The 15,286-nt window shown below is 41.5% G+C and overlaps 1 protein-coding gene across 9 annotated transcripts in view; it reads left to right on the top strand.

Moving 5' to 3' along the window:
- Dscam1 (Down syndrome cell adhesion molecule 1) overlaps positions 1-14,982 on the top strand; it is a 68,086-nt gene extending 53,104 nt beyond the window's left edge. For 7 of the 9 annotated variants that reach the window (XM_070303971.1, XM_070303973.1, XM_070303972.1 and 4 more), the window contains 18 exons: positions 2,488-2,607; positions 2,687-2,860; positions 2,948-3,244; positions 3,328-3,689; positions 3,771-4,142; positions 4,209-4,395; positions 4,652-4,939; positions 5,059-5,328; positions 5,405-5,636; positions 5,711-5,887; positions 5,964-6,130; positions 6,453-6,695; positions 7,104-7,271; positions 7,782-7,919; positions 8,787-8,977; positions 9,127-9,487; positions 9,913-9,970; positions 11,183-14,982. In XM_070303971.1, the coding sequence (XP_070160072.1) occupies positions 2,488-2,607; positions 2,687-2,860; positions 2,948-3,244; positions 3,328-3,689; positions 3,771-4,142; positions 4,209-4,395; positions 4,652-4,939; positions 5,059-5,328; positions 5,405-5,636; positions 5,711-5,887; positions 5,964-6,130; positions 6,453-6,695; positions 7,104-7,271; positions 7,782-7,919; positions 8,787-8,977; positions 9,127-9,487; positions 9,913-9,970; positions 11,183-11,267 (3,890 nt within the window). In that variant the 3' untranslated portion in view covers positions 11,268-14,982. Of the gene's footprint in view, positions 1-2,487; positions 2,608-2,686; positions 2,861-2,947; positions 3,245-3,327; positions 3,690-3,770; positions 4,143-4,208; positions 4,396-4,651; positions 4,940-5,058; positions 5,329-5,404; positions 5,637-5,710; positions 5,888-5,963; positions 6,131-6,220; positions 6,404-6,452; positions 6,696-7,103; positions 7,272-7,781; positions 7,920-8,786; positions 8,978-9,126; positions 9,488-9,912; positions 9,971-11,182 lie in introns of all 9 variants that reach the window. The other 2 variants (XM_070303970.1, XM_070303975.1) reach the window with 1 other exon arrangement.
- The last annotated feature ends 304 nt before the right edge of the window (positions 14,983-15,286 follow it).

Below are 15,286 nucleotides of genomic sequence, written 5' to 3'. Positions count from 1 at the left end.
AATTGTCTTTCTTGTAACGAGTTTAAATCGTTTAACTGGTTCGCATAGGCGTATGTAGTTTGTGCCCACGATCATTCGAATCGAGTAAAAACCGTCGATATTATAAGACGAGCCATGTTTCCCGTTATTTCCCCAATCCAGAACTGTCTCTCACTCCGTCACATTCTCTGTCACTCCGAATCCCTTTTCTCTCATCTCGATTACTCGATTATCGAAATAATACCGCATTAGTCAGGAATCAACTCCATCAAAAAGTTAATCTTGATTATCTCATATAATTAGTTCATCGATTATTTACGAACGTATCGCGTCATACAGAGAACGACGGCGTCTAAAACAAAGAGGAAAGGCAACGTTAGATTCTTAAACAGACGAGCATATTACATACAGAGAATGAGCACGCAGATAATGATCGATACAATCGTTCAACATTGATCGCGAAGGATTCGAAGAGAAGAATCGTTATGAAAGCATGGGTCTATCTACCGTTCCGTTGCAGTCCTGCCACGGATCAGTCCGTTCGATTTTGGAGATCAACCGATCTTTGCCGGGCAGGCCGCCCAGTTGGCATGCATGGTGCCGGTCGGCGACACGCCGATAGAGATTGTCTGGACCTACGAAGGCAAATCGTTGTCGCAGTACATGGGATACAACATCGGGAAACTCGGCCCACGGACGAGTATATTACTGATCGAGCCGGTAACACCGGAGCACGACGGACATTACGCGTGTGTCGCTAGTAATCCGTCAGGCAAGACGGTCCACGAGGCAACCTTACGAGTCCATGGTTAGGTCCAGAATAAAGAACGGAGCACTGAGAATGACACGATTATGATAATTGATAATAATGGTTGAGCAAAAGTTTTGGAATGAAAATGCAGCCGTGCGCAGATCTCGCGAAAGTATTATATGAGCGCAGGCTTGTGATTGGATTGCATCTTATTCATCGTTGCTGTAAAGCTGATCGTGTGTTTTTCCCTGTTGGCGAAAAGCTTTTCTGAAAATTTCAGTTTGTTCGGCGCTCGATCTACAACTCAATTTATAACGCAGCGCGTTGCTTTCGTCGCCGTTGACGACCTTCTCGCGCGTACTTTTCTCCTTTCTCTCTCACTGTCTTGCCACTTTCTTTTCATACTCTTTGTCTCTCTGTCTCTTTCTTGCCTCTATCTAAGTTTATTTTTATCTGTTGTAATTCTCTTCTTTTTACTACGTATTTGTCGGTTTTTTCAAGCGAGCGAAGATCAATCCGAAGCCCTTCGTGGTCCAAAAATCAATAGCTTATTCCGAGTCGTTGGCCTTTTCTCGTTTATTTTGCCCGCCTCGTTATCTTGCTCTCATCGTCAGCCGTTCTTCTGCGACTTTTTACGTTGGCTTCGATCATCCCTGTGGCGAAATAACGCGACGCTCAGGACGTATTTTCCTTTCGCACGCGAGTCTCGTCGCGTTTTCTACATCCTTCACGAACGCGTTCGCCATCCCCGTAGCACAAACGAATCTAACTGCTACTTTGCGATCGCAGAATTGCATAGGTCTGACACATTCGAGTTGCATATTATATTCGTCTCGTTACATTCGAGTGTCGATTTATACCTCACCGTACTCCCATCGCGCTAAACGCGTCCTTGTAAGATGACCGACCGACCATCCAACCAGCCGCATCTCAGAATTTTTCCTGGATAAATTCATAGCCCTGTCCACGAATGAATTTCCCCATTCACGTTCTCTCTCCTCGCCATCTCACCACACGTCTTGCCTTGTTCATTTTGTAGACGCGTATGTAGCTTAGTAGAAAGACATTTAATATGCATGCACTTATACTTGAACGAGCATAATATCGAGTATATTATTCGTTAACGCGGTACAGCATGATGCACTACACTCGAGTAAAAATTTAGTAATAGCGCTTCGTGAATGTTCGCCATTGAACTCTTTCAGAGCTGGATCCGTAGTCTCTCTCTCTCTCTCTACCCGCATCACATCTCTCTTTCTCTCTTTCTCTTCATGCATTATATGATACCCGTATAATTCAGAATCCCGCATGCTATACGATACTCTTCACCACAGTAGCAGGAGCGTGTCGCGTTTTGTCCTGCACGTGACAAAACTAATTTTTTTCGAGTTCTCGTTTTAAAACAATATTAAAAATATGTAACTTTTAATGAAAAATTTTTTTAACCTTTTTCGAACAAACAAAACTTTCTGATTTTACAAATTTCAAGTTAGCTTGTTGAATCTAAATATTTAACTCTCTTTACTATTAATATTTTATATTTTATGAAATTTAAAAAAAGAGAATAAAATTAAAATCAATATAATTGTAACGTTTAATTGCAATTTATACAAAAATATTATTACGATAAACAATAACTTGATTTTTCAAAAGTAGACGACTCAAGTAGTTTTCACAAAGCGACTGGCTCCTGGATACTGCAAAATTCCATATTGCTCGATTAGTATAATGCGACTAACCTGTTTATTCTATAATAGTACCTCCTCGTTGGATTCTGGAACCCACTGATAAGGCATTCGCTCAAGGTTCTGATGCGCGAGTTGAATGTAAAGCCGATGGATTCCCCAAGCCTCAAGTCACATGGAAGAGAGCTGCTGGTGAGTGCGTTTGCAGCCGCAGTTTAACAAATATAAAGACCTTTTCAAGTGTATTAATTATATTTGTTCTATTATACAGGGGATACACCGGGAGATTACACTGACTTGAAATTAAGTAATCCTGATATTAGTGTAGAAGATGGTACTCTGTCCATTAATAATATCCAAAAGACAAACGAAGGCTATTATCTTTGCGAGGCTGTTAACGGCATTGGATCAGGTCTATCAGCTGTCATTCTCATTTCGGTTCAAGGTATCTTACGCATTCTCACGTCTTTTAACAATATTCAATATACTGTTTACATTTTGTATACTGTTACTTTCCAACATCTTTTTTTAGCTCCTCCTCAATTTGAAATTAAATTAAGAAATCAGACTGCTCGTCGCGGAGAACCGGCTGTATTGCAATGCGAGGCGCAGGGAGAGAAACCAATTGGCATATTATGGAATATGAATAACAAAAGGTTAGACACAAAGAGCGATCCTCGTTACACTATCCGTGAAGAAATCTTAGCCAATGGAGTATTGTCCGACTTGAGTATCAAACGAACCGAGAGAAGCGATTCTGCCTTGTTTACTTGCGTAGCGACGAACGCCTTTGGCAGCGATGATACTAGCATTAACATGATCGTACAAGGTTAGTTCACTTGTTTACGAGTAATGCGGTATTAACAGATGCTCGACGAAGTACTTGAATATCACTTCTATAATTTTTTATAGAGGTGCCGGAAGTTCCATACGGTCTCAAGGTGTTGGATAAATCAGGACGTTCAGTGCAATTATCATGGGCCGCACCTTATGACGGAAACAGCCCTATCAAGCGATATGTTATTGAATACAAGATCAGCAAAGGTTCCTGGGAAACTGATATCGACAGGGTGCTCGTACCTGGTTCGCAACAGAATGTAGCTGGAGTATATAATCTGAGACCCGCAACTACATATCATCTTCGAATCGTCGCTGAAAATGAAATTGGTACGTCCGATCCATCCGACATGGTCACCATTATTACCGCCGAAGAGGCACCTACTGGTCCGCCAACCTCAGTCAAGGTCGACGCTTTTGATCAGCATACTCTCAAGGTAACGATCAGAATGCGTTATGACCGGTTCAGAATGCGTAGCGACAACAATTAACATTTATTGCAATAAATATTTCGTCAGGTAACATGGAAACCGCCTCCACGCGAGGATTGGAATGGCGAAATTCTTGGCTACTACGTTGGATACAGACAATCGGCGGATAAACCGTACATGTTTGAGACTGTCGAGTTCTCTAAGGAAGACGGAAAGGAACATCATCACTTGCAGATCGTTAATCTCAAAACCTATACTCAATATGGCGTGGTCGTTCAGGCATTTAATAAGGTCGGCTCCGGACCGATGAGCGAAGAACGTAGGCAACACACCGCGGAAGGCGTACCCGAGCAACCGCCGCACGATACCACCTGCACGACTCTCACCTCTCAGACTATCAGAGTATCCTGGATGTCACCACCTCTCAGCGCGGCTAACGGTGTTATCACTGGCTATAAAGTTAGTGAAGACGCGATACGAGAAGGATAGATATTTAGCAGCGGTGTCTTTAAATATTTCTTTCAGGTTATTTATGGTCCGTCCGATACGTGGTACGATGAAAATACGAAGGATACTAAGATCACGTCTTCCAGCGAAACTATCCTGCACGGCCTCAAGAAATACACGAACTACAGTATGCAAGTTTTGGCTTTCACTTCCGGCGGAGATGGCGTCAAGTCCGCACCGATTCATTGCCAGACCGAACAAGATGGTAATTTTAAAAACTACTCAACACGTGTGCAAAAGTATATTTGTTCGAATATATAATATATGTATTTTGCGTTTAAAAATACAATAGTGCGATCATACGACGATTTCTATATTTTTTTATATCAATATTTTTTTATTGTCATAAAAGTAACAAAGTCATCGCTGCTTTTACGACAATAAAAAAATAATTGTCAATACAAAAAAAATTGCGATAATTATTTTCAGCAAATAAAATTATTTTTAATAAATTTTCTCAGCACCCGAAGCTCCAATTGCTATCAAAGCTCTGGTCATGTCCGCGGAATCCATTCTTATCTCGTGGCGACCACCTAGCCAGCCTAATGGTGTTATTTCTCAGTATACCGTTTATACAAAAGCTGACAATGCCGAGGAAGCAACAAGCCAAAAAGTACCACCAAATCAACTCACTCATGAAGCATCTGGATTAGATAAACAACTCAGATATGAATTTTGGGTAACTGCTAGCACAAATATCGGCGAAGGTGAAGCTTCTAAGATCGTGACTCTGGGCCCAAGTGTTCGAGGTAATTTTTTACTTCTTACTTTACTTAAAATATTTCATATTTTAGTTAAATCAAATTAAATTAAGATACATAAATTAAAAACTGTTTCTAATCTTTATATTCAACGCGTATTTTTATAGTACCAGCCAAAATCGCATCGTTCGACGACAAGTTCACCGCGACATACAAGGAAGATGTAAAACTGCCGTGTCTCACCGTTGGCGTGCCCGCACCGGAAGTAACATGGAAAGTACGAGGCGCGACTCTTCAACCGAGCGACCGATTGAGGCAATTACCCGAAGGATCACTGTTTATTAAGGAAGTTGATCGCGCGGACGCCGGGGAATATTCTTGCTACGTGGAAAACTCCTTTGGACACGATACTGTGACTCATCAATTGATCGTACACGGTACTGAATATTCTAAAAATTTTGTCTGTTAATTTTAGCTCTGTTGATTATACTAAGTTTAACATTATGTTTGCAGCTCCTCCACATTCACCGCAGGTCACACTTACTGCCACCACTACAAATTCTTTGACGATGAAATTGCGTCCGCATCCGACCGACAATGCTCCGATTCACGGTTATACAATTCACTACAAACCCGAGTTTGGCGACTGGGAAACTGTTCAGATCAGTTCCACGGCACAAAAATACACTCTTGAAAACCTATGGTGCGGTTCTCGATATCAGATCTACGTCACGGCTTATAACGGGTAATTTATCATTAAAACTGTACATTAATAAATGCGCGATAAGAAATTTTATACATGACAATGACAACTTATAGAATTGGAATTGGCGATCCTTCGGATATCTTAAACACGCGCACAAAGGGCTCCAAACCGATCATCCCTGAAGCGGCGAGATTTATCGAAGTATCCACGAACAGCATCACTCTGCACTTGAGCGCCTGGTCGGATGGTGGCTGTCCCATGTTATACTTCGTTCTTGAGCACAAAAAGAAGTAAGATAAAGAAATAAAATTCTCAATTACATATGGTTTGATAGAAATCGATAATTAAAAGCGAATGTTTCTTCAGGCATCAACAGGAATGGAATCAGGTCTCGAACAACGTCAAGCCGGGCAGCAACTTCGTGGTATTGGATCTGGATCCCGCTACTTGGTATCATTTACGCGTTACGGCTCACAATAATGCCGGTTTCGCCGTAGCCGAGTACGAATTTGCGACATTGACGGTGACTGGCGGTGAGTATGAGTTTGTCTGACGTTCGCAGCGGCGCCTCGTAGCCGGTGCCAATGGTGGCTGGATTAAGGCCGAAACATTTTTTGTTCCAGGCACCATTGCACCGGCCCGCGAGATACCGGATGTGAACGATGGTGGCAACGACGAGGACCCGATGAAAATTTTTATGGCTAATTTAAATCTGGTCGTGCCAGTGGTAGCAGCTATTCTCGTTATAATCGTTGCCGTCATCGTAATTTGCGTACTCAGAGGAAAGGGCCACGGTAGCGATAAAGGTAACGGCATCCATTTAATTTTTTTCGTTCCATTTCTTCTCTCAAACAGGCACGATCGCACCTCCCGTACGTAACGGCGGTAACGACAACGCTGCGGATGTAAGACGTTATTTCCCGTGGTTACCCAGCTGGCTCGACGTAAACGTGGTGGTGCCGGTCGGCGCGACGGTCGTTGTCATAATAGTAGGAATAGTTGTCATTTGCGTGGCACTCTCGAGGAGAACTCGAGGTCCGGAACAAACGCGGCTGCGAGGTATCTCTTCAGCCGACGAGAAATATTACGAGGGACAATGTATACAAATTTTTTTTTATTACTTTTACCTGTTAAGTCGCATAAAGACGGTGGACATTCGTCGGGAAATAAAATTGCGCTAATAATCTTACAGGCGTAACTAAATGCAATAATCTATATACAGATATTATAGCGTAACAATATACTATCGTGTAAAATTATCAGAATAATTTCCTGACGATTGATCCACGCGTCGGCCACCCTGTCTTGCAGTCTCCTCAAAATATTCCGCTTTCTTAATTTTTCTTTTTCTTTTATTTCAATCATCTTAATTTTCCTCTTCCTTTTGTTTCATCAAGCGTGGGTGATGGCATAATAAATGTATATTAACTAACAATAATATCAAAAGTATTATATTAAGACGTACGTGCGTTTACTTTATTAGATTGCGTGTTCATTGTATTATAGATGACGTAGTCTATCAGCAAACCGGTGTTGGCGGTGCAACTCTAGATAAACGCAGATCCGATCTTCGTGACGAACTAGGATATATCGCACCACCGAATCGCAAGCTACCACCTGTACCCGGCTCCAATTACAACACATGCGATCGTATCAAGCGAGGTACAGTTATAAGTAAGCCACAACTGCCAACACTTACCTTTTAGACCAGTTTCGACTACTACTTGTGTAGTTGTTGTCGCATCGGCACGATAGTTCCTTCTTTCATCTTTTCTCAAGAAATACACATTTTTTCGCAGATATATATCGTTAGACTCCCGTATTACAGTGTTACACAGCCCTCAGACCAGACAGAAGCCATACACACATGACCATACATCGCCAGTTTTTTTTCTTTCGCCTCTCGCTTCCAAATGTTCTGATATACGTTATGTCGAAATGTATATGTCCCTCCAGCGAATATAACGTTCGTTTTTATTTGTTTGCGCTTACCACGCCGTTGGTGCCTAACGAGTGTCGACTGTGCACCGATTCGTATATATTAATCGTGTCTTTAAAAAAGAGAGAAAAAGGAACGCCCTCCCCAAAATCTCCAGTCCTTCGAAGAGAACAGAGTTGATCAGTTGGCAGGAATCTTGATAGGCGCCAGCGTGTCGTACGACCTTTGTAGTATGTGTTTGATAGGTGGAACTGGCTCGTTAAGGAGTCACTCGACGTGGGACCCGAGACGGCACATGTATGAGGAATTGAGTCACTACGCGCCCAACAGAAGATGCCCGCCGCCACCTCGTATGGGCAGCGCAGACGGTCTCTCGCATAGAGGTTGGTAAAAGAGCATTTTTGATTAACGGGGGCGTCCGGCATTCGTCCGATCGCCTTACAAGATCAATAATTGCAGGCCGGAGCCGGCGATGTTGCTGGCGGTCTTCGTAAGTCCTCCCTGAAACTCCATAAACCTCGTGTCACTTTAACGACATGTTTCTCGATGTTGCACGTTTTCGCATGCCTGCGCTCATAGCACGCCGACAAATGACACGAATCACATAGAAAATAATTATATTTATTTACACTCGGTGTCTTTTTGAGACAAAAAGTCTACGATAAAAATTCTCTGTGCCCGTTATCGTCAAATCGATTTCAGATATCTAGAATGAATATAAAGTATTTTTAATGTTTTTGAAAATTATTTATATATTTTATTCAGAGAGATTAGATTTATTATAAAGTTTAGATAAAATAAATACACAAAATTATGACTATTAATTAATTAAAAAATAGCCTTGTTTTATATATAACAGAAATTACGTAATTAATTGATAAGACGACTGGGCGTCAATCTGAAATAAATTTATTGAAATATATTTTTAATACACATGAGGAGTTATTGAAAATTGAATAATTTAACGTAGAATGAGAATCGAGGAAAGAAGAAACGTAAAAGTGAGTAAAAAACATTTTTTTGCTCGTTTAAATCTGAATAGAAGTAGCATGTAAAATCAATAGAGGAAAAGATTGCTTACAATTTTTTTCGATTCTATTTCCAATCAACTTAAACTCAAGAAAATTGTCATAATGGACTTTACACACGAGAAGCAATCTTTCAAGCAATCTTTATCACAAATCACAAATGTTTCGTAGATTTTCCGCCCATAGCGGCAGAGTCTACCCTGGTTGATTACCTATTTACAGGTATGGAGGATGAGATCTGCCCGTACGCTACGTTCCATCTTTTGGGATTCCGCGAGGAAATGGATCCGAGCAAGGCTATGCAGTTCCAGACTTTCCCCCATCCAGGAAACGGTCATTCTGGCACCATGGGACCACCTGTAGGACATCCGACTAACGCTTCTGCCCACAGCCGTTCTGGATCTCAATCTATGGTACTTTATATATTTTTCATATGCATAATTAAACAATATAAATAAGTTTCTGACTGTTTTATATATTTTTTAAACACAATTTTTACTTTATAAATTATATTCTTTCTATCAGCAATTATTGGTAAAATCGTGGCTAATTTTCTTCACAGCCACGTCAAAATGGCCGTTATTCGCGAGTACCATCTCAAGGAGGCGGCAGCGGTACTCACAACGTTTTCTCGCCCGAATATGACGATCCGGCTAATTGCGCTCCCGAGGAAGACCAGTACGGATCGCAATACGGACAATACGGCGCACCTTACGATCATTACGGATCCCGCGGATCGGTCGGACGTCGTAGCGTAGGCTCGGCTCGCAATATTCCCATTTCCGGTTCACCGGAACCGCCCCCACCACCGCCGAGAAACCACCAGGATCAGAACAATTCCAGTTTCAACGACAGCAAAGAGAGCAATGAGATCAGCGAGGCTGAATGCGATCGTGACCAGCTTGTCAACCGCAACTACGGCGGTCAGTAGAAAGATTCGTGGGATAGATCGGAGAACGAGAGGAACGAGAGAGATTATGAAGCTGGGACTCGATCCGATCCGATGGGAAAATCGAGAAGATTCGTCTTTCCTATTCGGATCTTATTTAATCCGGCGACATGCTCTCTTTTGAGAAACGATCTCGCTCCGATTCAGCCCTACCTCCTACTGATGCTCGTTTTCATATGCACTAGGCATTATTAGGCGTACGACGGCTCGCATTATGCGGATCGTATCGCATGGCGAGCGAGTCGTGAATGGAGAAGACTCGCCGCGTGGACTATATGTGTTTTTCTCTATTTTTTTTTTTATTCTAATCATTTATATAGCTTCCACGAATTGCATGCTACGTGTTGTCGTAGTAGTTTAATCGTTGTGTCAATCGTGCCGTGTGTTTTTCTATTTCAGTGAATGCTCGCGGCAAGGACGGCATGACCACCGAGGAGATGCGTAAACTCATAGAGAGGTCAGTAGAGCGCGAGTGAGCTTAGTTAACGGTGTGAACAGTTTAATGACGATTACACCGTTCCTGTCGCTGTATCTCGAGCGATTCAATTTTCACACGAGAGCAGTGTATTAACGATATTATTGCGAAAAAATACGACGCGAACGATATGTTTTTCGAATTGAACGCCGTTTCACTGTCGCTCGTTGCGGCTTCGACCGCTATCCGATTAATCTCTATGCGTTCTTTCTTTTATAGGATTACGCCCGATCGATCCTTTTAATCCTTGACGTTTACCTTTATTCGGATACTCGAGTTTATTCGCACGTGATTCAATTATCGGTAACGATGATATCGAGTGCGCGGTGGTTCACTTAGCGACTTTCGAAGAGACCCTCGAATATTTCATTATTTAATCATTTAACATTCATCTGATCTTTTCTTGTTTCATGACTAATTACGCAGGAAACCGTAAGTTCGTTAAACATAATCAAATCAGGGTGTACAAACGTTAAAGATATGTGAAGAGCTTTTTTGAGATGCGTTCATACCATTTTCCGCTGTTTTTCATCATCCCATCGAAATTCGGCTATCTGATTTGTTTTGCGGCGAGCAGAGTAGACGACCCTTCAAAGCGTTGCTTACGGACATGTCTCCAATCGAGAACGCTTACTAATAAAACATATGTTTGCATGTAGCTTTAAATAGTGCTATGTGTAACGTGTAGCTAATGTAATTAATTCGAAAGTAAAATACGGTAGATATACGTAAATTCCGAATGCTAATCATATTTCCACTGCAGTTATTAATATACAATAACTTTTTTTTTGTTATTATCACCGCTACTAAATCCGCTTTACCAGCTGATAACGCTACTAACGATTGATATGCATCTTTCTACGATCGTTATTTGAAAATTTTATTTTTTCATGGCATAATTATAATTAATATCGTTGCTATCATCGCTGCTCTTGCTATTGTTATAACGCATGTTTTCGTCGTATCAATTCGCATGCAGATTTCTTATATATTAATTTCTGCTATTGCTATATTAAACAGATTCTCTATTCGCAAAATAAAAGTTGCTAGTAATCAAAACAAATGCTTTTGTTTATTAAATGTTAAAAATAAGCGTATCAAAATTAGGAAAAAGATATCTGCACGCGAGAATGTTAAAGTTGCGTGGAAAGAATCGGCGTGGTCGGATGTCAAAAATGCAAATTCCTGTTGCAGAAACGAAGCTCCCGGCCGGCAAACCGGCAGCCCCCACGGCGGTCACGGGGGACTCCTCACACCCTACGATACTGTGGCAGTGTAACCTGTAAATCATCATCTTCCGTGATCTTCCGCCTCTCTCGATAGCCGGCGGCCGCGAGGAAAGCAGCCGAGAGACACGGAAATGAAGCGTACGCTAATTCTTCCCCCGGTGCTGTCGTCGGTCCAATTTGCAACGATTTACGATAGAAATTAGACGTCGTCGCGAGTAGATAGATTCGATTACTGTGTAAGATGTACGCATGTTGATATCATCTCGAGATCGTGACTACCGACAAAAATCTGCGGTCCGCCTTGCGGAATCAGATTGCCTCCTTCGTCCTTTCGACCAAATTGCGACGCGATCCTCTTTTTTCTATCACAAACGCTTCGGCCTTCCAGTTTTTCCTTGTACTTCCTCGAGTACATTCGTTTACAATTAATTATGGGGAAGGCCAACTTTGAAACTGCCTTGTTTTTGATACGATTTTTCGAACCGTTCAATCGATTACGCACATCTAGGAAGGCCAGACTCAAGACTGTCTGTATCTACTGCCTTTTCGCGAAGGAGGCACAATGATTCATAAGGTCAGTCATATTTCGTTCGCAAGTCTTGCGAGTCCTGAAACTCTTTGTACACGTTCAATTATGTCGACTGAAATCTTTTTACACCGCTTGATAAAGATAAAAGGCAAAATTTGAGTTTAAACACGAATCTTCCTCGATGATACGCATCCGTAACTCAACGTGAGATGTGACTTAAAGATACTCGATGTGATATAAACTTATGGATTAATTATTTTGTATGAAATATTTCGATTAAGAAAGAGACTTTGAATTTTTCTCCGCACTGTCGTCGAACGTGTATGAGGGGTTCGAGGCTCGCAGCTGTCGCTGTGAGGCAGTCCCGTAGGAAAGTGAGCACACAACCGGGAAGTCGCGTGTTCGCGGACGCCCAACCGCGGCAGAGACACGGCCCAGATGATAGTGCTCTCGGCGACGGTGGATTTAACGGGGGTCTTCTGATATATATCCGGGGTATAATTCTAGACTACAGTCGTCACAGGAGTTGCATATAATGAGGAGAAAAAGGTATATATGATACACACACACACGCGCGCGCGCACGCACACACACACACACACGCGCGCGCGAGATTAGTTGGTCGCTTTTTGAGTCATGGTTGTGCCACACTGCCGCTCCCTGCGGGCGTACGAGATATATAAACATACATACGTACATATACTATATATATATATACTGTACGATTTATAATTTCGTAACGAAGGTTGTGTCCCCTTTTCCTCTTTGCCCCCTCTGTCCCCTTTGACAATCGGCAATCTTGAGTCTCGACGTCGCGGAGAGCAAAGTTTATAGGGTACGTCGTCGCTTCTCGTCTTTCGTCATTGTCGCCGTCGTTCTTTTTATTAGCGATTTATTTAGACGATCGATACGAGATATTCCTATCGCTCGCTCGAAGGATAAGATTATACAAAACGCCGATCGACTGTCCGTAGGAAGAACAACGCGGCAAGCCATCGAGGGAACGCTTCGATACACAGCAGGCCAGCCACATATAAATTAAAAATATTATACATTAACAACATTATCCTCACATATACGCGCTGGTGCGTGTGCACGCAATACACGCCACACAACACTTGCTGTCGTCCTATATATGAGATAAATATTTAGTCTGCTGTAAACATCTAATTAATCCCCCCCGTGCTAATCTTCTTCGATCGATTACGACGTACCGTTAAAATTCATTCTGATATCGCGACGATGATCGTTAACAGATATAAGCGATTCGAGTAATATAAAAGCTGATTTAACGTAGATAGCTCGTAAGCCGGACGGATGGTCGCGAGAAGGCGTCGTTTTTTGCGACGAGGTGAGAAGTCGGGACGGATCGTTTCCTTAAACGCGAATCGAAGGGACCACAATCAGGTGGCTGATTTTCGCTGGATCTTCGACGAACAAACGGAACGAATGCTTTCCTTGTATCTTCAGGTTGTACATCCCGACATCCCGCGACGCCGCGATCGCGACGTCGCATCTCATAGTTCGTTTTTATCACGATACTATTTCTAGATATATCTATACATACAAATATAAATATATATTATATATATATATATATATATATATATATGCTAACTATATATTATACATACGTTGTAAGTAGCTATTTCTAGGTGTCGCATTTGTTCGCCAAGACGATGCACGAGCCGACACCCAGTTGGGCGACTAGGCGAAGGAGCACCCTTTAGAGATATCTGTTATGCAAGAGTTAAAACTTTTTTACTATATTTAATTCGGGCCGTTATGTTTTCGCTATTATTTTAGCATTAACTAAATTATTATCCAATTTATTAGATTTATTTAATTATTAATTGGAGAGATACAAAAGATATTAATATTCTGGTACTCTCGATGCATCTTAATGTTAATTCAATTTGTAAGTTATAATTATTATTATCATCTCATTTCTTATTTACATAAATGAGATTAAAAGTATGTTATAAAAGATTAAAATCATGCCCGAAGAATTTTTGCGATCGAATAGAACTTGAAGGGATGCTTCGTCCTCGTGAGTCGCCTCTGCTTTCGCAGAGGAATTCCTACCCTCTGCTGCCTCTCTTAAACTGGCTGCGGCTCGACACGCCGACGCATTTTTACTCATCGATGTGATTTTAAAAGGCTGCGCAAAAGCCTCGTGTCTCGTGTATATGTTATGATCGCGCTCTTACCGTAATTAACATAGCTGTATCGTCCCAAGTCACCTTTTACGACTTATATAGTATCACGTTCTATCTCACTTAACTCGTCCTCGCGAAAAACTTTGTCGCTTTGAATCGCTTCCGAATTTAATCAGAGCTAATAAATCGGCACAGGCCGATGATGATAATGATATTAATGCATTCGTATATAATGATGTGATCACGTCCGCGCGTTATTTTGGTTGCGGCTCATCGTTTTGTCTTATAAGCGAAGTGGACGTCCGCGACGTCGCACAGGTAATAATGTTATGTTAAGCGGTCCAGGGTGCTTGCCAAAAAGTGCTATAAATGAAAGTGATGATCAGTAATAATAAATTGAGTTTCGACATTAAACATTGATTGTTTTCTCAACTGAAAACATTGATAACGAGTAATACAACTTAAAGACTGAGAATTTACGTCCACATATCATTTTATTCACTTCTCGCTCGTATGATTGCTTTATATTTTTTCACACATTTATTAGCATCGTATATTGTAAAATTAATACATTTGCCACTTATGTGTGCTCTTCTTGCCAAGCACCCTCGAGCCCATCGTTCGCTCGTCGCGTGATCGACGCGTATATTGTGTGGTAATTCTTTGCAGGATTCGATGTTACTTTTTGAGAGACGCCGCGAAGCGTGTCGCTCGCTTGTATATGCTTGATTGATATATGCGTTGAAAGCATTTGGCTGTTCTTTTTATACGACGGCGAACGCGGTTCTTCGAGCTCGTATCCTTCTCATCGTCGCCTGTCAGACTCGAAGCGTTTCCTTTGCGTTCCTTTTTTTTTTATTCCTGCACCCGTGAAACAGAAGCGGGATCGCGGTGTATTGTCTAATAATTAAAAAAAAAGCAAAGAAGAAAACGCGCGCAACATCATTCTCCGTGTTTGCGGAGAAACTCGAGGACCCGCTCGCAGTGTATCGTTTCCTCTTAACGCCACTATTTTATGTTTTTGTACCAAAGTTGTAGCGTCTAACTTTGCGTTAAATAAATAAATCTTAAAACGATCGCCGACTTTTGTCCCTTTACAATTTCGTCGAGCTCTCTCTGATTTTTGGATTTTATTTGCGCGCAAACGGAAAATATTTTACATATATCGATTTTATACAATATGCGCATATATTAATTCAATTTATTTTTTACACAGAAAAAAAATGCTGTTGCTTCAATTAAACTCTACGTCACGGGCTGCCAATAAACATGCATAGTTCATTCAATGATACTTTTATTGGTCCAAATATCTGAATTATTAAAACAACTATCCAGATATTGTGAATCATTTAATATGTTTTCAAAACGAGATTTTACTTAC

Source organism: Polyergus mexicanus, unplaced genomic scaffold, assembly GCF_030449975.1.
Source record: "Polyergus mexicanus isolate NDT 795.1 unplaced genomic scaffold, iyPolMexi1.0 SCAF_11, whole genome shotgun sequence".
Classification (NCBI taxonomy): Eukaryota; Metazoa; Arthropoda; class Insecta; order Hymenoptera; family Formicidae; genus Polyergus; species Polyergus mexicanus.
Note: the sequence above shows the minus strand (reverse complement) of the source record. Positions and strands in the feature narration are given on the sequence as shown.